Here is a 23490-nt window from a genome sequence, read left to right on the forward strand (position 1 = left end):
GAAAACCGTACGGTCGTACGGAATTGTGTAAAAAAAATTAAAATAAAAATAAAATAAAATAATTTTTTTAAAAAACGTATGGAAAACGGAATTGAGTAATTAAAAAAAAAAAACCGTACAGTCGTACAGAAAAGGTCGTACGATCGTACGGAATTGAGTTAAAAATTTATTACCAAAAAAAAAAAAAACATACAGTCGTACGGAATTGAGTTTTAAAAAAAAGGGGGGGGCATACAGAAAAAAGTTAAGTTATTTTTTTTAATTTTTTTTGTCATTAAGTGTTTTATATGGCATGAATACTCAGGAAATTGCCAAGTTAGAAAATTGTCGGGTTATAAAGACGTCCATACGGACAAATCAGCTACTTGCCAGTTAGAAAATTGTCGGGTGATAGCTGTACAATCAAATCAGCCGTACCACATTAGCAAGGCAAATCCGTACAAAATGAAAGACAGTTAAGGCTCGAAACACTTACAAATCGAACCCCAAACAAGGAATTTTTATTTTATTTTGATTAATAGCGACTGAACCTAGGGGATTGAAAAAGCTAGACTGGAGGAAGAAATTGCAAGAAAGAGAAGAGCAAACCAAGAAGGAAGCCAGAAAGAAACCTATTGTAGCAATGGACGACCAAGACAAGGGCAAAGCAATTGCACAGGATGCAGGAAAGGGAAGAGTTACGCAGGTCACCGCAGATACAATTCTATTTGAGGGTTTGGCTGGAACGGTGTGCAGGCAATGGTGGGAAAATGCCACGAGCCCATCAAATATTGAGGTAAAAATTGAATTAGCAAAAGCTAGGGTCCATGATGCTATTCAGATGCCCATTTTTAATATTAAGGAATTCGAACCCTGCCTACGACAAATGATTAAAACATATGATCCTGAACTTCGCACATCGTCATTCAATTTCTAGCACACTGACATCATTGTTTCATTTAACTCTGATGATTTTGAGAGAGTATTTGGCATTCCTGACAAGGGTAAAAAGATTGACAAAAAGGTAACAAAGTTGTCCGAGGAAAGAAGAACCCAGCTATTAAAAGAAATGTGTAGGGACAACTTGACTACAGAAGAATGGAGTCGCATCCTGGATCCGAAGGGAAGAGGTCTGAAGAAGACATTTTTAAAATCTGGCATCTGGCAATGTTTACTTGACGTAGTACAGAGCAGGCTGACTGGCGCCAGCAAAGCGTCAGACGTGGCAGTACCTATGATCGCATTGATGGCAGGACTCAGAAAGGGCACGGTGTATGATTGGGCCAGTCTACTGTCAAACAAAGCCCACGACTGTATGATGCTGAAACATAAAGTATTTTATATGTCACATCACGCTATCGGATTATTTTTAGATTCCGTGCGGGTACAGGTGCCACCACACCGTAGAGGATGGCGGTCGCGGGATAGCATCGACTCCCTTAAGCCAGCTATATTTTATTGGTCAAAGATGGATATTTTGACTACCGCCGAGGGACAGACTAGCAGGAAGAGGAGGAGACAGGCCCACATAGTGGTGTCGGCCAGTGACACGGATTCAAGACGACATGGCACTAGTGAGGAGGAAAGTGAGGGGTCGGATGATCCAGAGGAAGATAGCACTTTCAGGCTTTCACAGACCGAGCAGCCAGTACCGCCGTAGGAGACCCCCACCACTCAAACAGTATCGTTGGCAAGTGTACCGAGGGGGCATCGTGGAATGCCTGGAGGGGGAGCTGGCAGGACCAGCCAGGTGGTATTTTCTCCAGCATTCCTGACCGTCGGAGGAGAGGGAGGACCATTGGCATCATCTGGAGTCACAGTGGGTACCATCTCTACCATCCCCATACCTGGGTTTGGTCAGATGCATCCTCGGCCTCCACCAGTTCAGCCATCGCCAATCACAGCCAAGATGACGACACCAGCGAGTGCACCAATACGCATGCCCGTCATCTTGACAGAACCTAGGACAGAGGAGGCCCAGAGGATGGTCGAGGAGAGGTCGGCAGGGGATGATGTCGATTCATGGCTAGACAGATATATGGCTCTACCTTCATCCCCATGCAAGCAGGCACCACCCACACCTTCCTACCCTTGTATTCCTTCACCTCCAAGGGTTATCGACGTGGACAGTGGCACTAGAAAGCAGGGCGATAGAAAGACACCGCTGGTGGAGGAGGGGGCAGTATCACCGCAGCAGCAGCATCAGGTTGGACGGATTGGAGAGGGGAGACCTACTGCCATGGTGCAGTTCTTAGCCAGGATGGAGGAGGAGGTTCAGTTACTGGTTGCCTCGACAGTAGAGGAGTCTGTCGGACAGCTCACTTTGCGGAGACTCCTTGCATTTGCTACATCTGGAGTAGCAATGGCATTTCAGCAGTGTTTTGAGCAACATGGATGGCCGACGCTTGATCTTCCAGAGATGCGAGCAGAGTGGCAGAGCCAAGAGGTGGCCGGAGGGAGTCAGACACAGTCTGTGGTCAGACGGATTGAACAGGCTGTACGAGATAGGTATCTTGAGCTTCGAGAGACTCAGCTCATGGCGGATAGGGCTCAGAAGGAGTTGGCCACTCGCATCCCTGCATTGGAGACAGAGTTAGAGCAACAGCGCACCCATGCTAGGAGTACAGATGAGATCCTTGCCACCATGAGAGGAGAATTGAGTGCCGTGAGGGCAGAGTTGGCAGTGCAGTCAAATGAGAGAGCCTCAACAGAATCGAGAGTTGCTACCCTCGCAGCCGAATTGGAGGCGAAGCATCAGGAATTGATGGAGGCAATGTTTCGAGTGAGGAGTTCCCGGGAGCGGCAGTTGCAGGCTGAGCAAGACCTCCAATACCAGACCGACCAGGTGGTACAGCTTCAGGAGCAGTTGGCAGTAGCAGCCCCAGCCCCAGCCCCTCCACCATTAGGGACGCCTCCTTTACCCCCTCAGTAGTCCGTGTGTAGTTGTTATTTTGCGGGGTTCGTAGTTGTTCTCTGTTGTAGGCATATCATTCCCATTTTGTTGTCTGTCATCTGGAGACGACATTTCTTTTTGGGGGGGATGATGTTGTCGGGTAATTAAGCAATAAGACATTTAATGTAATTAGACTTAATGACGACAGTTAACCCGTCAGTTGTTGACAGTTGACACCGGGTAACTGACCGGTCACCTTTATATATTAGCGAGTCCTTGGTCATGGAGAGAGGGGTTAGTATGGTCATTGTCATTGTACTGACATTATTATGAATCAATGATCTGAGTTTCTTTATATTTTGTCATGTTGTATTTTGTCATGTCTATTATTTCTGCAATGCATTGAATTAAACTTTATTGGCAAAACAGTGCGAGGCTCAAAGTAGGAATCCAGCCTAGATTTACGAATTCTAGGACCAATGCTAACACTCCCACTACCATTGGCAGTGCCAGGATCATGAGCACTAGCAGAAGCAGAAGCACTAGCACTGGGACGATATGGAGGCATGGAATAAGGCCCTCCAACACAACCAATGGCCACCAAATCATCCTTTTGCTTCTTCGCCATTTCCTTCTTTTGTTCAAGTGCTTCAACTGCCACATAGCACTCGCGTGTAGCCTCAACAGTTCCTTTTGTGCATGGGTCGACATCATGGCCACGTATGCCGGCAATATGGTATTTCAATCTATATATGCCTTTTCCATGGAACATTGCTTTGCAATATTTACACTTTGTCTGTCTTTTTCCAGGATTTTTTTCCAGGAAAATCTTCATGATATTTCCAAGCGAGGTCCTTTCTAACTGGGGGTCTAGACATTGTATGATTGTAATGTGAAAATTGGGGCAAATAAGAAAGTCAAGATTGCTGTAGTAAGACATTATTACAAATACAAAAAAAAAAAATATATTTGAGAATTTGTGCATTGTCATAAATTAATATCAAAAAAATTGTACATTTTTTTCAAAAAACTAATGTAGGTACTAAGGTAGGGTTTGTAATTTTTTTTAAAAAGAAATGTAGGGTTTGATCAAAATTTCAAACCCTACTTTTTTTTTAAAAGAAATTTACAAACCCTATCTACATTAGATTTTAGACTAAAATATAGAACTTTCAAATGAAATGAATAGAAAATGAAATTTTTGCTTACAAAAAACCAAAAAAAACTCAAAAAATCAATCTTACCTCTTACAAGAAGCTTGAAATGAGCTGCAAACTCTTCCTTTCCAACTCTTGATGCACCAAATGAAAGTATAATGCAGCCCTAATGTGATTTATGGATGACATTTTGAGCTACCTCCTTGCTGGTTTTCCTTCAATGAACCCTTGTTTCTCTTCACAACTCACTTTTCTCCTCCTATTTTGCCAAATGAATGAAATGAAGTTCACTTTTAGGGGCAAAGAATAATATAAACCAAAAAAAATCAGTTCAAAACATATTAAAACGTGTTCATTTTTTGACTTAAAATTGCATTGACGCGACCGAGTTTGAGAGTCGAGACTCACCAAACTCGGTGATTTTGGGCGAGTGCGATTTTTGGCAATCTTTTGAGCCAAACTCGGCTGAGTCCAAGCCCTCAAGCATGACTCAACTCGGAAATTACCCAAACTTGGCAATTTTGGGTGATTCCTGTTTCTCTTATTCAATGTCATGAATGAAGGAATTAATACATGGAAGACATTATGCACCTTGCTACTCTCGAGTAGCTCTAGCTCATATGCCACAATTCCAATCCTCATGGAGATCCGAGATGGTCCATAAAAACGTGGCTTCAAAAACTCTGAACCACTCTTCTTGAGAGTGGATTGTTTGTAGAGCTACAAATGCAAGTAAACCATGTCTCTCACCTCAAATGTATGCTCAACATGGTGCTAGTCCGCATACTTCTTCTGCTAATTCTATAAGCATGTTGGGCATACTTCTTCTGCTAATTCTAAGCATGTTGGATATTATCTCTCAAAGATCTCATAATGTCCTAACTCTCTTGTAGAGATCTTTGGCATTAGGCACTCTACTATTGCCAAAAAGCAAATCAATGAAGCCAGGAGCTTCATAACCATATAATTCCTGATGGTCATGTGATAGGTGGAGTTATAGCAAAAGTAGTTATTTCACCCACGCAATCTGCTACCTTGAAAAATAGATGCACATATATACTTCCACCAATTTGTTGATATTTTTTGTTTGTCCATTTGTTTGTGGGTGGTAACTAGTGCCAAGAGTCAATTTTGTCCCACATAATTTAAATAACTCCCACCAAAAAAACTCATAAACTTGTTGTCCCTATCACTGACAATGTTTTTGGCATCCCATTAAGCTTGAATACCTCCCTAAAAATAAATCTGCCATCTAAACCACTGTAAACACTGCTGAAATGGCATAAAAATGAGCAGATTTCATCAAACTGTCCACTACCACATAAATGCAATCCTTCCCTTGCACCTTGGGAAGTCTTGTAATAAAGTCCATACAGATGCTTTCATATTTTTGAGTGGGAATGGGTGGGAACTGCAACAAACCAAAACCAACAATGTAAGTATGTTCATCTTTGTATCGTTGGCATATTGGACTTTCACAAACATACTTAAAGACCTCATTTTTAACCCCTTCCGTGAAAATCTCTCACAGATCTGCATGTAGGTCTTATAAAATCCAGAGTGGCCAGCCATAGGAACATCACGAAATGTCTTCAAAACCTTCAACTTAAGCTTACTTAGATTCAGGAATCAACAAGATTATATCCTTATTAAATATTAGATCATCCCTTACCTTATACTTGTCATCATGCAAGGAACCATCCAAAATATTGTTGGCAAGGGTGTTCTTTGCATATTCAGCAAGGATTTGATCTTTTCATCTTTCCAATCTAGTGCAATATTTGTCAATGAGCACAAATGTGGCCTTCTTGACAAAGCATCAGCCACTACATTTATTTTCCCTTTGACATACTCAATGTCAAAATCGTAAGCTTGAAGCTTACAAAACCATTTTGTTGTCTATCATTAAGGCTTTTCTGATTTATTAAGTATTTGAGGCTGTTATGATCAGTCTTACAATGAATTTACCTCCAACTAGATATTGTCTAAATTTAGCCAATGCATGCATAATGGCTAACATATCCTTGTCATAGATGGAATATAACTTCTCCACCTCTTAACTTCCTACTTTAATAAGCAATCATTTGTTTATTTTGCATTAGTATAGCCACCATACCATCACTTGAAGCATCATATTAGAGAAGTCTGGAATAGCCCAAATGGAGCATGTGCTCATCAACCATTTGAAGTTATCAAAAGGTCTTTGCACTAATTCAGACCATGTCAGGCCCCCTTTCTTAGTCAAATATGTGAGTGGGGCAGCCAACTGTGAAAACCCTTTGACAAACCTCCTATAGAAGCCACATAACCCAAAGAACCACTTCAGCTATGTAAGATTTGTGGGTGGAAGCCAATCAAGGATTGCTTTGATTTTTTTCAAGTCCATGCTAACTCCCTTAGAGTTTATTATATGACCAAGATACAATAACTCAATCATCCCAAACTCACATTTAGACTCCTTTGCAAATAATGATTCAGCCTCAAGAATACCTAAAACTTCATCAAGATGCCTCAAATGCTCCTCCCAAGACCTGCTGAAAATTAGTATGTTGTCAAAGAATATCAATACAAACTTATGTAGCTGCTTGTTGGATTCATGCAAAACTAAAAAGTAGTAGGTGCATTGCTCAACCCAAATGGCATGACAGGAAAGTCGAAGCAGCCAAAGTGACGTCGAAAGGCTATTTTCTCAACATCCTCTTCTCTAACCCGAATTTGATGGTATCATGATCTCAATTCTATCTTGGAGAAATAGACCACTCCATGTAGCTCATCAATGAGCTCATCTATCCATGGGATGGGGTACCTGTTTTTAATTTTCTTCTTGTGCAAAAAGTCTTGTAACCAACCCCAATGCACATGGTTCCATCCTTCTTCAACAAAACAATCGAAGAATGAACTCTTACTCGATCTAATGTGTTCCATCTCTAATAACTCCTTAATAGCCTTTTCAATCTCAATAGCTTCATGGTAATTCAAACTATACATTTTTTGTTGGTTTCATCCTTGCCATCCTTAATTGTTCATGTGAGCCATTTGGTTGACCGTCAAGAAAAAAAAAAAAAAAAAACGTACCAATTTGGCACTCACCATTCCTTAAATCATAAGACCATTTCCTCTTCGTTTCTACTAATTACTGTTCAGATTCAATTTGTTATTCAGATTGCATATTATCTACACTAACAAACAATGGTATATAACCAAATCGCCCAACTCACATTCAACAAGATTATAGCTACTAGGTTACCTTACCAATTACAATTTAATTTTTCTTGTTCCCTCTTGGGAAAACCTTTTCCCAATAATTTCATCTTTTTTGTAGGATACATATCCACCAATCACCAAGGCTACAAAACCAAATATTTTATCATTATCAATGATCCAGAGTTCCAACTTGATACTTATCATTACGATTTTAGTTTTCTTCTGTCTAGTTACAACACATTCAAACTTTTTTTGTTTTTTGGTCTAGAACCAAGACATGTAATTACCTTGTATGGTATTTATCCTTGTATAATCAGTCAACATGTCAAAGGGTTAAAACAAAGATGTTTACGTTAAGCTTTTGGATACCTTGGTAATAACTCTGTCACGATAGCAAGATGTTCAGGTGCATATACAGCTCCCATAAACAACAACACATTTGGATGCCTCAATCTCTTCATTATAGAGACCTGAAAAAACATCGACAATCAGATTTGGTAAATAGATATCTAGGGATGCAATTATGCAAAAATATTTGAATGATCTACAATCCCTAACAATGACAAAAAATTCCCTCGAGTAGATCCTCTAAAATATGTCAATATATGCAAAAAAAAATAGTGTAATGTTATGACAAACCTCTTTTTTCAAGCCTTGCAAAACCTCATCAGAATACTCACGTCCATTAAAAGCTTTGATCGCAACATCCTGATAAGCATAACATTGTCTTACAATTTCATTAAATAAGAAAAAACTTTGGATCCCAATCCTCTCTCAAGTAGGCATCCTACGATTATAAGAAAGATGTTTGTAATAATTAATATTGCATACCGAGCCATGCCATAGTCCATGGAAGACCACACCACAGAAACCTGAAAAAGTTACTAGAAAATAGCATTATTAATAAAGCATCCACACATTTCGTTCAAAAAGAAACCAACAGGCAAAGAAAAGCATGACTAGATACAAGTATCAAAACTAACCTCAAGAAAACTTCATGCCATTCAGATTTGCAGAGAGTTTTGCAGCCCATGAAAGGCTAGTGATAAGATCAAGTTTTGCCAAATAGCTTTCATGGTGTCAAAATTGAATGAAGAAATTTTTCAATTATTTTAATTCTCACAATTTTGTACTGAGAATTTGGGGTTTTTTTTCTCTGGTTTTCTAGGTTCTTTCTTCTCTTCTTTCATGGAGCTTCTCGACTCAACTAGGGATTCAGTTTATTGTTGATTGTTTTTCAGTTACATAAATTAAATAATTTAAATATCACTCGGAGAGACATGAACAAAAAATAGCACTCTAGCAGTACCACTAGGAGCTCTTATGAATTCTCAAAGAACATAGGATTCAGTTTATTGTTGATTGTTTTTCAGTTACATAAATTAAATAATTTAAATATCACTCGGAGAGACATGAACAAAAAATAGCACTCTAGCAGTACCACTAGGAGCTCTTATGAATTCTCAAAGAATATAAAAACTATGTGCAGGCCACTGGACTAAACCTATATGTGGAATCTCTGCTTAAAGGCAAACTTCTCCATGCTCACATGGTCTAAACTAGTTTCAAACCAAATGTTTTCTTACAAAGAAACTTGTTGATCATCTATATCAAGTTCCAAAATCACGATTGAGATCACATTTGCTGTCTTTTCCTTACCATCAATCAGGATCAACATGGATGGTACAGCCTTGCCCTTTTTGAACAAACTATACTGCTGAAAAGGTAGCAGTTGCCACAGCCTCAATGACTGCAGTCCAGGGAAAACTAAAGAGATCATATGTAATATCAATGTCAATCACACAATAATGTTCTTGAATAGTCTTCGGCCTAAAAGTAACACTAATGGTGTGACCATAGTAGCAAAAAATATTTCTTAGGAATGCCTTGGTAAACCAAAAAATAAAGATTTTTTCAATTGATTGGTATTTTATTGAGAAAACATCAGAAATTTTAAAAAAGCAGATTTAAAAAAATATATATAAAAAAATTTGTTTTGTTGTGTTTTGTTTTGAAAGTTTAATTTCATGCCCAATAAATTGCATTGAGACGAAAAGTGAAAAAAAATGTGTACACAATGAAAAATGGATTTTGTTTGTTGATCTTGAGGTGGTCGATTACAATGTACAATACAATAATACATAGTTTGAAGTTCAAACCTAGAAATCAAATACAAAAATAAAATCAATCTACGAAGTTAAAAAATAGGAAAGGAACTTATGAGGCTAGCTGCTATGATCCACTAGGAAGCTGCAGATTATGGCGGTCCAGGCTTGCCTTAATTTGATTGTTCTTATGTTCATCGTATGCCTCATCATGTGCATTCCATTCTGAATCTAGATTGATCTCATCAAGGTCAATTGGCTGATCATCTGTAATGCCCTCTAATATAATCAATTTGAAAGCATAACTTCATTAGGCACAATAAATAAGTGTTAGAATTGCAAATTGCAACAAATACAATAATTAGAATTTAGAATTATAATTGCAAGTTTTCCTAACCTTGATTTTTGTGACCCAAAGGTGAAGGCTGTGATGAACAAAAACCAAATCATTCATCCACTGCTCAATCAAAGGGTTGCATTTCTTGGAGTGTATGTGTTCAAACACACTCCAAAAATACTCACACATGAATGAACTACATAGCTGACTCAACATGCCCATTGTTGCTTATCATATGTTTTTGGCTTCCTTGCCAAAAGATTCCACAATTGCACTAACAAAAACTAAATTTTATCAAGATTCCAATCTATTATGTATTTCAAACTTCAAACTTTCAAATAGATAAAAAAAGCAAAAGTTGACAGCAATTGCTTGGTTTCATGGTCATCCTGTTTTCTACAAGACATACTGGAAAAAAAACACTTCCTTGTTAGTGTTGTGACCTTTTTCACACATCGCCCCATTGCAAATGGGGACCCTCTCCTTTCCTGCTATCTAGGGTTTTTGTTAGTATCCCGTGGCCTTCCGCTTCAGTTTTGCCAAGCCTTGCTCAGTTTTGAACGGTTCGAGTCCTAGAGATTGAAAGTTAGTTTTTGTAAGCCAAGTGATAACAAAGTCCGAATACCATCGAAGTGCCTAGAAAGGCCAAAGGACGTAGAACGCAATTGATTTGAACGAATTTGGACAACTTTCTATTTTTAGAAAGTTTGCTTGTTTGCTTTTTCCTATTTTTTAGGAAGTTTCGTTTTTGGCATTTTTAGCCCAATCCCCGGTATGGCTATTTTAGAAAGTTTTCCCTATTTTTTAGGGATGCCTTTTTTTTATTTTTTCGGAGTGGGGACCTAGGATTTGCATTGATACCACTGGCCTGCTTCGATCGCGATCAAGAATTTCCAAGTTTTGACCTGTTGTGACGTATTCACACATCGCCCCATTGCAAATGGGGACCCCTACTTTTTTTGCTTTCTGGGGTTTGCTTTCTAGGTGTTTAGGGTTTGTCTGTTAGCCTTTGCATTTTGAGTGTCGCCAGGGGATCAATAGGATGGTAGGCATTGCTTGAGCCAGGGGAGTCGGCAGGTGCTCCAGGTTAGGATTTCTTTGAGAGTCTTCCTTAGGGCCTGGTTTTGCTCTTGTTGCTAATTGTGTCTTGCTTTGTGAGTGGGTTTCATTCTTGAAGGTCCGAGCTAGGTCAAGTTGGTGAGTGATGAAGTCTGGAATGTCATCTTGATCTTCAAATGCCCTGAAATTTGACTAACTCTGGAATGCCCTGATCTTGAAATTTGTCTAAGTCTAGAATGTCCTGATCCTGAAATTTGACTAAGTCTGGAAAACTGAAGAATCCTCCAAAAACTAGATTTTGCAATATAACTCCTGGAGGTCCGAAACCACTCTCAAACATCCTGGAAGTATATATGGAATATAACTTAAAGTATAAGAAACTTATACTTAATGTTATATTCCATAAAATGATCCTAACGGAGAGTCCAAAATGTCAAATTTCGCTCCTGACCCTTCCAAAGGGTCCAAAGCGAATTTCGCTCCTGACCCTTCCAAAGGGTCCAGAGCGAAATTCTCCATAAGGCATTCTACTTTGACCAAAAAATAGAACTAACGCATTCCCAGGCTTGAATGAAGGTAAAGCGCTTGTTTGAATGAAGAAATGTGAAAATGAAGTCAGGATCTTGAACAAGAATAGGGAATTCCCTCCTGACCCTTCCAAAGGGTCCAGAGCGAAAATCCTTGAAGACCTCAAATTCTCACTTATCAAGGCCAAATTTCTAGTTCCTAAGGCATTTTTGAGGATTTTTTTGAATGTTCTAGCCATGTCAAGATTGAAAGATGAAGGATTTTAGTCAAGAACATGAATTTCGCTCCTGACCCTTCCAAAGGGTCCAGAGCGAAATTCATCATAAACTTCATTTGCCACCTTGTTTGAGCTTGAAACCTTGTCCCTTAGGTGGAAAATGATCTAAGTTTGCTTCTTGAGATGGTTTGAAGTTGGAAAAGTGAGTGATCAAGCCTAGAATGAGATTTTTGCTCCTGACCCTTCCAAAGGGTCCAGAGAGAAAATCTTCCTAAAGCTCATTTCCTCCCTAGTTTGACCAAATTTTGATTTCCAGAGCATCTTGAAAGGAAGGATGGACATGTTTGGACTTTGGAAATGTGTGAGAGCTTTGAAAAAATGAAGGATTCTAGCCAAGAAGGTGAATTTTGCTCCTGACCCTTCCAAAAGGTCCAGAGCGAAATTCCTTACAAGCCTACTTGTTGACCTTTCTTAGGCTTAAAACCTTGTTCCTAGGGCAAAGAGAGATAAGATTTTACCTTGCAATGAAGTTTCAAGTTGAAAGAATGATGATTTTTGGTCAAGAATGAGATTTTCGCTCCTGACCCTTCCAAAGGGTCCAAAGCGAATTTTCTCAAAACCCATCTTTTCCCTCAAATTTATGACAAGTCTAGTGTGGGTCAAAATTAGAGGTGTCTTTAGGCATGTCCTTGAATGGTCAATAATTATCAAGTTTGAAGGAATTAAGCCAAATGATGAAAATCGCCCCTGACCCTTCCAAAGGGTCTAGGGCGAAAATTCTTCAAACACCTATTTTCCCTTGCAAAATCAAGTGAAACTTGGGTTCGATGTGAGAGGAGAAGTGTTTTCTAGCCTTTTGAGGTGAATGCAACTTGAAATGATGGAAGAATAAGCCTAAATTAAGAAATTCGCTCCTGACCCTTCCAAAGGGTCTAGAGCGAATTTTCTCTAAATCACCTTTTTTCCCCAATTTTGTGCCAAGCCAAGTGCTGACTAGGGCGAGTTTTGATGGGAGAGGTCCTCAGGAATGACTTTGACTTAGCAATGATTATCAAACTTGAAGGAATTGAGCCAAAAAGTGATTTTCGCTCCTGACACTTCCAAAGGGTCCAGAGCGAAAATCTTAAAACCACCTATTTTCCTTGCAAGTCTAGTAAAACGTTGGGTTGTCATGGCTTGGATGGGTGCGAGGAGACATGTTCTTGCCTTGTGAAGTTAATTGGTGTTGAAAAATGATGGAAATTAGCCCAAACCAAGGATTTCGCTCCTGGCCCTTCCAAAGGGTCCACAGCGAAAATCCTAGGATCACCTACTTTCTTTGCAAGACAAGTTAAAATTTTGATTTTTATGGCCTAGATAGGAGTGAGGCAATGTGTCCTTAGTCTTGGAGGTGAATTGAAGTTGAAAGGATGGAGGAACATGCTCAAAACTTGAAAATCGCTCCTGACCCTTCCAAAGGGTCCAGAGCAAAAAACACTAAAACCATCCTTTTCTCCAAATTTTGTGCTAAGTCAGGCCTAGACTAGGGTGAGAGAAGCTATTTGGAATGCCTTGGAAAGATGTTTATCCACCAAAAATGTAAATTTTGAGCTAAAATTGGAATTTCGCTCCTGACCCTTCCAAAGGGTCCAGAGCAAAATTCTGGATAGGTCCTGTCCCTGGCTAGTTTTTTGAGCGAATTCTCCTTTTTGGGCCTTGTGAAGATCGAACCAATGTTGCCAAGTTGAGAAGTGGGTTCAATATGGGGGATTCCAGATGAAGTGAAGTGAAGAAAGTGAAATTTAGTGTGAATAGGCAAGCAAAAAGTGAATTTTGCTCCTGACCCTTCCAAAGAGTCCAGAGCGAAATTCATCAAAGTCACTATTTCTTCTGTGTCAAGACAAGATTTTGATTCCTAAGGCATGAAAAGATTGGAGAGAGGTTGTTTAAGCCTTGCAAGATGAGTTGAAGTGAAGGAAAACAAGCAAAGAGAGAAATTCGCTCCTGACCCTTCCAAAGGGTCCAGGGCGAAATTCTCCAAATCAACCATTTTTCCCTTGAGTGAAGCTAAAATGTTGATACCTATGGCATGGTTGAGGCTGGAGTGAGATATTCTTGCCTTGTAGGGTGAATTGAAGTAAAGGAGGTGTAAAATAAAGCCTAAAGAAGGAATTTCGCTCCTGACCCTTCCAAAGGGTCCAGAGCGAAATTCTCATTATCACCTAATTTGCCATTCTCACCTAATTTGCCCATGTGAGAAGCTAAAAGGATGGATCCCTAGACTTTGTTGGACTAAAACAAGCATATGCTCACCTTCCGGAAGATTTTGGAGTGAAAAAATGGAGTAATTGAGGCCTAATCAAGAAAATCGCTCCTGACCCTTCCAAAGGGTCCAGGGCGAAATCCTTAGGGAAGCCTATTCTTCACCTTGTTTGGGCCAGGCAAAGTGCTAGTTGTGAGGTAATGTTGAAAAGAGGTCTAAATTGGCCAGGAATGCAAATTTCGCTCCTGACCCTTCCAAAGGGTCCAAGGTGAAATTCTTATAGGGCCTGTCCCTGGAAAGAGTCTTGAACTAACTTCATTTTAATATCTTTTGTTGATAATTTAAGGTGTGAAATACTATGTTGAAATGAATTTATTATGTCCTTAATCATCTTTTGATTTGTTTTTGCAAATGAAAGAAGATCAAGCCAAGACAAGGACGACCTTTCTCCAGTCCAGCATCAACAAGGACAGCCTTCTCCAGTCCAGCATCAACAAGGACGGCCTCTTCCAGTCCAGCATTTGAAGGAAAGGTACACCATCCATCCTGCACATCAAAGACAAAGGAGGTTAAAGCAAGGGTTCATTGAAGAAGCAGACAGTTCCAGAAGAGTTAATTAAAGTTAGCTTCTCAGCATCATCAAATTGAACATCAACCAAGTTGCAAGTGTTAGACAAGGTGGCATCTCAGTCATCACTCCTCCAGTCGGATTGGTCCACCTCAGCGTGTCCAGATTCAATGTACCTGACTCATTGGAGATGGCACAAACTTCGATGTACCTACCCCAGTTCTCCATTGGTCGAATATTCTAGAGAAGGCATGTGTCCAAATAATGCAATTATTTCATTGGCCAAAATTGAGTTGGTTGTAATATACCCTAATTAGGATTTTCATTGTAAAATCTCAGCCATTGATATGAGCCATTGAATTGTATTGTGAGCGCTATATAAGCCCTGGCTCCTCATTTGTAAAGGCTAATAGTTAGTCAGGAGTTAGAAGGTGAATAGTTAGAAATAGTGAATAAGTCAGTTAATAGTATAGCAATTAGAGTAGAATAGAAAGAGAAGGAAAAGATTGTTGCCAAGATGTTGTTGTAAAAGGCTTGTAAAACTTCATTGAAGAAATGGTGAAATCTATAGGTCGATTCAACAATTTGCATGGTCTCTATACTTCTCAGATTTGATTTCATGTTATTAGATGAGTGGAAGAAATGTGTTTGATTGATGGTGAAATTCGTATATCCATACTACTAGCAGTTTGTTGATTACAGACTTGCCTTGTGTAGTCAACTGGAATCATTCAGTTTAAAGCTTAACTTCAATCGTCGCTTCTTCACTGATATGCATCAGCCTGATGGTGTCTATGCTTGTAGTGATGATCTGAACATCATAAAGTTTTCCTCCAAAGATTGCACTAACCTTGTGGAGATGGTCCTGGGATGTCAAAACAAGACTTAGTTAGAATTTCATCAAAGGTTATTCATTGCTCCTACATTCTTAGCGTCAGAATTAGATCCTTTCCTCGCTCGCCCTCATCCTTTTCCTTTTTTTTTTCAAAATCTAGACTAGTGAAATCCTGTGATTCCAGCAAATCAGACGTTCAAGTCATCAAGTGTAAGTCCCCTTGTGATTCCAGCATTATCACATCATACCACAGAGAGCTTATCCGCGAGTAGATAACCTACATACAAGAACCTTGGAGTTGCCTCGACTGATCCTTCGGCAAGATCTTCAACAGTCGGGAAACTTTGCTCAAGAGAGGATAAGGTACCTTTAGGTATTTTATTCTGTGTTTGGTCGTGTACAAAATACACATCAACATGACCTAAAAGCTAGGTTCCTACATTTTAGGGGTCATGATGCTTCGGATGGTTTGCCTCAGTATGGATTTCAAATTTCAAGTTAATCTGGTTAAAATTGTTCAAATTGTGGAATTTTGAAATTTTCCAAATATTTTTCTAAGTCTGGCTAATGAATGATGTTGAGTGTTATGGCAGGTGATGAAAACTCCGACCAAGGTGCTAATGATGGAGATGTCCTCAAAGTCCACCCTATGCAATGGAGCCATGAAAGTCCACCCATGATGGTGTGCAAGTCTCTTGAGGCCTTCCAAAAGTTTGCCCTCCTTATGTCTTCAAAGTCCGCCATGCGGGTGGAGATGTCATAAAAGTCCCCCTTGGTGAAGTCATTCAAAACTCTGCCCTTGGAACAAGCCTCCAAAGGTTCGCCCATGGTGAAGTCTCAAAACTCCGCCCTATATGATGATGCCTCAAGGTCCGCCCTCCATGAAGTTGTAGTGTCCATAAAAGTCCGCCATGAAGATGATTTCAAAGTGGAGGAAAATTCACCCTCTTGGTCCAGCCCAAAAGTCCGCCCTTGGTGAAGTCTTCAAAGTCCGCCCTTGGAGGTAGTCTAAAAGTCCGCCCAAGTTGTGAACTCTCCAAACTCCGCCCTGTGGAGAGGGATGAAAAGTCCGCCCTGTGGAGAGAGGTTAAAGTCTACCCAAGATGATGAGTGTTTTGCCTTGAGCTCTCCAAAGTCCACCTTAGGATGAATAGAATAGTTCCTTGCCTTGTGTCATGAAGCTCAAAGTCTGCCTTAGGATGAACATATGCAATTTAAGGAGTGGTTTGAAGTCTGCCTACTTGAGGATTGTTCCAAGTTTTGATCCACCTATGTCTTCAAAGTCCGCCATTGTATTGATTGCAAGGTTTTGAGTGCACAAAATCTAACCTCTCCAAAGTCCACCTTGAGGGAGATCTGATTAAAAGGCAAGGTACACATGTTTCATGAAGTCCGCTTTGTGGTGTGAAGGCAAATTTCAAGTGTAAGAAGAACTCTGCCTCGAAGGTGCTAAGGGTAGCAAGAGGTAAGTCTAAGACAAGCAAAAGTCCGCCTTGGAAGGCATGAAAGATGATTTCAAAGTAAAGAAAGTCCAATCTACTTGGAAGTTGAAAGATGATGCATAAGGTAGAAAGTCCGCCCAAGTTGCATACCTTCAAAAGTCCGCCTTGGATGAAGCACAGAACTCCACCTTGAAGCATGTCTCTCCAAACTTCGCCCAAGCATGATGATGGAGGTAGTCCAAAACTCCGCCCATGGAGATGTCCTCAAAAGTCCGCCTTAGGGTGAGGAGATCGCAAGCATGATGATGAAGCCCTCCATGATGCCAAGTGGTGGTCTTCCAAAACTCTGCCCTAGTCTTGGAGGTAGAAGAAAAGTCCGCCATCCTTGGTGAAGCAAAAGTCTGCCCTCCAAGCAACAAGAAAGATACTTTAAAAGTCCGCCTAAGTCAAAGATGAAGCCAAAAATACTTGCTAAGTATTAAGGAAAGGAGAATATTTCTTGGTGATGTCATCCAAATCTTCACGAAATTTGAACTGTGGATGGAATTAGAAAGTTTTGAAAGAGGATATCTCAAGATCAAGTTCGAATTTATGGACTAAAATCAATTTAGAAACTTGCACAAGAAGAAGATTTTTGAACTTAAAGAGATGACAAGTCAACTGAAGGATAAAATGGAAACTTTCTTTATGGATACGATGGACTGAGGATGAATTAGAAACATGAATTGGAAAAGATCTGCGTGTTTCTAATTGCAAATTCATACTTCATTACAAATACCTTCTTCACTTCTTCATTCCCACACAGAAGTTCGAAATTTCTGAGCAAGTTAAGAGCAGATTTCAGAGTTATCTTGCGGGTTCAAAGAAGATTTTCATGGGTTGAACGTATTAATCATCATTTCCAGCTCTATTTTTCATAAACGCGAAACAGATTTTTGAGTATAACCAGCTAATAGGAGGCAGATCATTCGAATTTTCTGAGTTTTCCTAAAGATCTTTCTGTTTTCTTGTCTTTTCTTCTCTCCCCATCGAAGGTGAAGTTGGATTTATTACATTCTCTAAGTTTTCAAAATTCATTGGAGATGATTTTAGTGGATTTATCCAAATTTTCAGTAAGAAAGATCATGTTGGACTGAATGGGATGAGGGTTTTCAAGATTATAAGACCTGGTTTTGGATTGAAACCGTAAAAGTGTGGAGTTTATATGTAAAAATTCCATCTTTTTGTGATTAAGTATCAAGATTAGAGTGAGAATACCACCACTTAGTCATCAAGATCCCAAATATCTAATCTAAGTTCTGGTTTCTAACTTAATTTCCTTTGGTTTTACAGGTCGCAGATGGTAGTAGAAGAGGGATCATCTTAGAGATCGCAGCTGGAGTTTCAAGCCAAACGAAGGATTGAGGACAAGTTCACGGGCAAGGTTCATCCGAGTGTGAAGATAGCCAAAATTTGGCAAAGTATGGGAAATGTTTCACAAAGAAAATTTCAATTATGATGAAGGCATGGAGAAATTTTTCTCCAAATTTCAGGGTATCAAGAAGGAGGGCATGATCACAACAAATGTCTGAACAGCTTGATCCTATCATTTCATATTTGCAAGGGTTATCTAGAAGCTTTCACCCTCCTCTCGCGCAACATAAATTGGAGCCACGAAGAAGCAAGCATAGAATCGTCAACAAGAAATTATTCTAAGAAATTCAACAATTTTTCTTTCAAGCTTCATGGGCCTGCCAATCATTCCTCCTGAACCAGGAAGAGATCCTAAACCAGTACTACAGCCAGACTTGAATTTCAACGACGAGCAAGAAAACATCATCACGGAATTATACAGCTTAGCTTGGAGTGTAAAAAGAAATTATCCTGACTGGTGTCGAATGTGCTTTATCCTTGAAGAGGAGGAAGTGATTGTTGATCGCATTGAAGCATAGATTCAAGGAAGAGAGCAAGAGCCAGCTCCCGTACCTGCTCCTGCACCGCCTTAGCAAGATTAGGAGTGACTCATGCTGTGGTGGCACCTCATCATCTTTCAACCAATCAGATTGCTCCAAGTCAGCATGTCCAAGTTCAATGAACTTGACTTATCCAGAAGCTTCTAGAAGGGCACACTACATAATGCAACAACCTTCTATTTTCATTGATGGTTCATATTTAGCAAGAAGGACAAGTGTCCCAAATGTAATTTTCTCATTGGTCGAGGGTAGTTAGTTTTGGGAAACCCTAATTAGGGTTTGTAGCTTTCAATTTGGGCCCTTGATCACTGTTTTGATCTCGGTCGTTCATTATTTTCTGAAAAACTATATAAGGCTACCTCCTCTCGTTTGGAGAGTGTGAGGTTTTTGATATGTTGTTGCGTGAAGGTCATTTTCGAATAATACATTGCATGTGCGCTTTCTCTTAAGACTTTGTAATCTCTGTTGTTTGAGTGATTAGCATGGTTTCAATTTCCTCAACACATTAGTTAAAGTTAATTTAGATTTGCTTTCATGTTGTTAAAATTGAATGAAGGATTTGATAAGTGTTAATTGACGGTGTATCTCTGCTCATACTTTTGGTGAATGGATGATTTCCATCTCACTGTGCAAAGTTAGTCTGAGCCTATCCTCTGTGCATGCCAACATTTTGATCATAAGCACAAACCGTTGAAGATTGCACCCGCTTTGTGTAGTTGTCCTCAGTGTGGCGAAGCAAAGTGTGGTTTCTTGAGAGCACCCAGTTAATACCGTCTCCAGAATTCGTAGGATTAGATCAGCCTTTTGAAACCCTATCCCTTTTTCCCTTTTTGAAAGTCTAAATCCTCGAAAATCCAAAAAAAAAGAAAGAGCCTAAAATTGCTAAATCCGTGTAAGTCCAGAAGCTTAAAAGATATTTGTCAACATAAGTCCCCCTTGAGATTTTCAGCAAACACTACCCGAGTAGCTATCCCACTAAAGTTGCTTGTTCGCACATATTGACCTTGGAATCAGCAGTGATTTTTCAGGAGAGGATAGAATACCTCCGGATATCTTATTCTAATGTTTGGTAGATGATAAAACAAAAACACCAACAGTTAGTATGAGGGAAACTTTACAATAGCTGCCCATCAATTCTCTAAATTAGGGAAAACTATCTCTATGCATTTGAAGAGGTGTTCTATCACTTCTACATAATCTCTAAAGCAATCCATATAAAATAAATTACAACAGTTTATTGAGAAAGTATATCTAGCAACACAAACAAAGCAAGGCCTCTTTTGATCCCATTTGTCATCTATGATCTGTCATATCAGCATGTAGTTTTTCTGTCATTGCCCATCATAATCCTAATAGCCACCTTGGCCCAATCTGTGACCTCATTCAAATAACCCATGTTTTTCCCCATCAACTAATCTCAATACTCTAAATAGAAGCTTTGAAAATTGCATGATTTATTGTACTCGGCCAAAACATACCCTACAATCGTCCTACCATACAAATGATTGGCAAAGCTAGACTCAATCACTCATTTTAAATGAACATTAGTTTCTTTTCATCATCTATGCATTAAGTTCTACAATGCAAGGAAATGAGTAGCAAAATTCAAATTTCGTCATCCCTAGACAAAAAAGGTTTCTTTCCATCTTGTGAAGGTGTGCATCATACTCGGCATTCTCATGTGATTGTGAATAAATTTGATGACTGTGTGGACTGTCTCCAATACAAATCTAACCATGGAACTTTTCTGATGTCTTCCAAAGTTAAATTGAGCCAACGCACTACACATGGACTCCATAATATAATGAGATATTTTTCCATCAAAAGTATCCCAGCAGCCAGACAAATAGTAACATTGTCTATAATAAAATCAAACTACAAATTGTGGCCCTACCTCAATAACCACCTCATCAAACATAGAGAAAGGTGTGTGCTAATTTGACACTATTTGACATATCCACGGATTTCAGCAACGTTGTTCCAATCTCGAATAACACAAGAAAATTGATGATAATATAGTTTATCTTATCTACACACTATTGTGACCTTTTCACACATCACCCCATTGCTAACAGGGACCCCCTCTTTGTCGGCTTTCTGCATTGTTAGGTTAGGGTTTTGGCTGCTTAGTGGGCAATTTTACATTTCCCGTGCTCGAGTCTCAGAGTTTTGATCATGCCTAGTGTCATCTAGGGTTTTTTGAAGTTATAGGATCAAGTTACAAAACGTTGATATTTTAAATGATCCTAAGTTTTTCCTAAGTGTAGAACTTTTGAGCGTTAACGTGTTTTTAAACACGCGCATCAGTGATTTTAAAGTGCCAAGGTATTCACAGATCTTTTGAGGTTGTTTTCTCGCTCCTAAGGTATTATTTAAGTTGGTTTCGCACTTTTCCAATTTTTCCTATCGTTACACTCATATTTTGGAAAATTAGCCTAAGTCCAGTTTAAATTTAATGTTTCTAAGTGATTTTGAGCGGTTAAAATGATAAAATCCTAAGGGAAATCCTTATTCCATGGGTTAAAGGGTCAAATTCCATGCTAGAGGTGTTTTTCCCCTCACATTCCAGACTACCCAACCCATTCCCCCACTCAAAATCCATACTACACATGGGTTTCCCCTAAAATCCATACTGGCTACTAATTTCCCCCACTGTTTATCCATACTTGGGTCGAATTTCCCCTGGAAGTGTTAAAATTTGGCTGTGTCAGGATTTATCCAGACTGCCATCGATTTTCCACCGGGAGTGCGGACTAGACTGCAAGGATAATTCCATGCCTGGGTCGATTTTCCACCAGGATTTTTGTGACAACTAAGTGCGGATTCTTGTCCGGATTTCCATCTGGACAGAGGTCGAATTTCCCTTGAGAACATTTGTAAGGATTTTTGTCCAGATTTTCATCCAAACAAGGATCGATTTTCCACTAGGAATATTTTTGAAGAGTTTTGAGTCCAGATTTTCATCCAGACTGAGGTCGAAATTCCACCAGGGGATTTTTTACAAGTTAAGTGAGTTTTGAGTGTGGATTTTTGTCCAGACTAAGGTCGAATTTCCCCTGGGGGTGATTTTTTGCAAATAGAGTGGATTTTTGTCCAAACTCACATCGATTTTTCCCTGGGAGGGTTTTTGTATGCATTTTGATGAGAGTTATGCATGGATTTTTGTCCAAGCATAGGTCGAATTTCCCTTATGGGGTAAATTTTGACATTTTAATGATTTTTGAAGGGATTTTTCAATCCCAACCTATATCGATTTTCCCTTGGAGGCTTAATTTTGAATTTAAATTGCAATATTTTAATAGGTAAGCCCCATTTTTTAATTGCTTTTAAATAATTATTAATGCTTATTTAAAATTTAAAAGCAAATTTAATAACTTGCAAAATTATTTAATATTTGAACCTTCTAGAAGCAAGTTAGGTTTTCACCAAGCAAGTATTTATACAAGTGTTTTATCCCACATTGCTTGTGTGGTGAAAGTGAGAGGTGAAAGCAAGTATATGAGAGGAGACTTAGCATTATTTTATTATTATTTCTGCCAGGTGTCTCCATGAAAGCGATTTTTCTCCAAGTTGGGCGAATTTTTTAGCAAGACGTTTTTGTGAAGTGTGGGATTAAGGATTTATTTTCCTCCATTTTTTCCAGCTTGCTGATCTATTCCTCTTGGCTGCCATTAAAGACCAGTTTCAAAATTTTGAATTTTGATTTTGTTAAGTTTGACGATTTTTTCAAACTTTAGCATTTTTTGGTGAAAATTGGCAATTTCATGTTTGGAAACTTGGGCGATTTTTCCTCCACCATTTTTGCTTGTTGTTCAGACCTTCATTGCTGCAGATTGCTGCCATTAACAACATTTTTCAGAATTTTGAAAATTTCTATTTTTGCTAAGGAAGGCGATTTTTTGTGTTTGGGGTATCCAATCCCAACTTGGGCAATTTTTTCAGATTGCTACCATCCTTGCTACTGCAGATCAAGGCTGCCATTGACATCAATCTTCAGATATCAGTTTGGCGCCATAGTTGGGAAAAATTCGATTTTGCTTGGGAGGTGATTTGGTGCCACATTTTGATGATTTTCATGCATTCTTGGTGGCTGCCATCATTTTCAGCCTGCTGATTCGCTTCAGATCTGAGGTTTGCTTCAGATTTTGACATTAATGGCTGCAATTGATTTTCAAACTTAAGTTTTTATTGCCCAGCCAATTCCAACTTAGGCATTTAGCATTTGGAGGTGTTTTATGGAGTTTTCGGTGCATTTTTTTAGACCATATTATCGATGTTGCAGATCTGAAACTCCATTGTTAGGCGGTTGTCCTCAGAATTTTCCTGGGGCTATTTCCTTAGCCATTTTTCATCATTTTCAGGGATTTAAACCACTTTGCAAGGTGCTGGTAAGTATGAAGAATCCGATTTTCAGACTTGTCCTCAGAAAACTAAATTTTACCAGCCATACTTACATTCCAGAAAATGATTGTTTTGATCAATAGAACTGATTTTTATCAAGATTATGCACATTTTGAAGATTACAACATGTTTTAAAAGTCTGATTTTCAGGTTGTCTTTTGAATTTTTGACCTCCATTGTTGACCGCGGAAGGTATCTTCAAACATTCATTGTGTGAAAACACAACCTTTCACACCTTTCCTTAGTCATCATCAATCTGGTATACTCCTTTGCATTTAAGCTTGCATATTTTCGAAGCGTAAGGAGGTATAAATGAATTTTATGGAAGGCTTTTGTGCCTTAGTGTTGTCACACTTTGAAATTAATTGCTAAAATTTACCAAGTGTGTGGATTATTTTCCTGACTCCATACTCTGAATTAACTAAATCTTTAGAAACTCAAGAATTTTTTTTACAAATATTTTCCTAAGTCTAACTTTGAGCTTCGTACAGGTGCGATGTCAAAGTTAGGATATTAGGAGAGAAAAGAACTATTGAAGACGTTAAAAGACTGGATTTTATCCAAAGTTTAA

General features: G+C 39.1%; 1 protein-coding gene across 10 annotated transcripts in view; it reads right to left on the reverse strand.

Moving 5' to 3' along the window:
• Window positions 1-23490, reverse strand: part of LOC131066764 (uncharacterized) — a 196802-nt gene that overhangs the window by 116092 nt on the left and 57220 nt on the right. For all 10 annotated transcript variants that reach the window (XR_009371581.1, XR_009371580.1, XM_059216707.1 and 7 more), the window contains 3 exons: window positions 8065-8105; window positions 7873-7941; window positions 7603-7703 (listed from right to left, as the gene is read on the reverse strand). Coding sequence is in view for 8 of the 10 variants with exons in the window: in XM_059216707.1 (XP_059072690.1) it covers window positions 7603-7703; window positions 7873-7941; window positions 8065-8105 (211 nt within the window). In the remaining 2 variants the exon portion in view is untranslated. The remainder of the gene's footprint in view (window positions 1-7602; window positions 7704-7872; window positions 7942-8064; window positions 8106-23490) is intronic.

The sequence above is a fragment of the Cryptomeria japonica genome, chromosome 2, assembly GCF_030272615.1.
Source record: "Cryptomeria japonica chromosome 2, Sugi_1.0, whole genome shotgun sequence".
NCBI classification, from domain to species: Eukaryota; Viridiplantae; Streptophyta; class Pinopsida; order Cupressales; family Cupressaceae; genus Cryptomeria; species Cryptomeria japonica.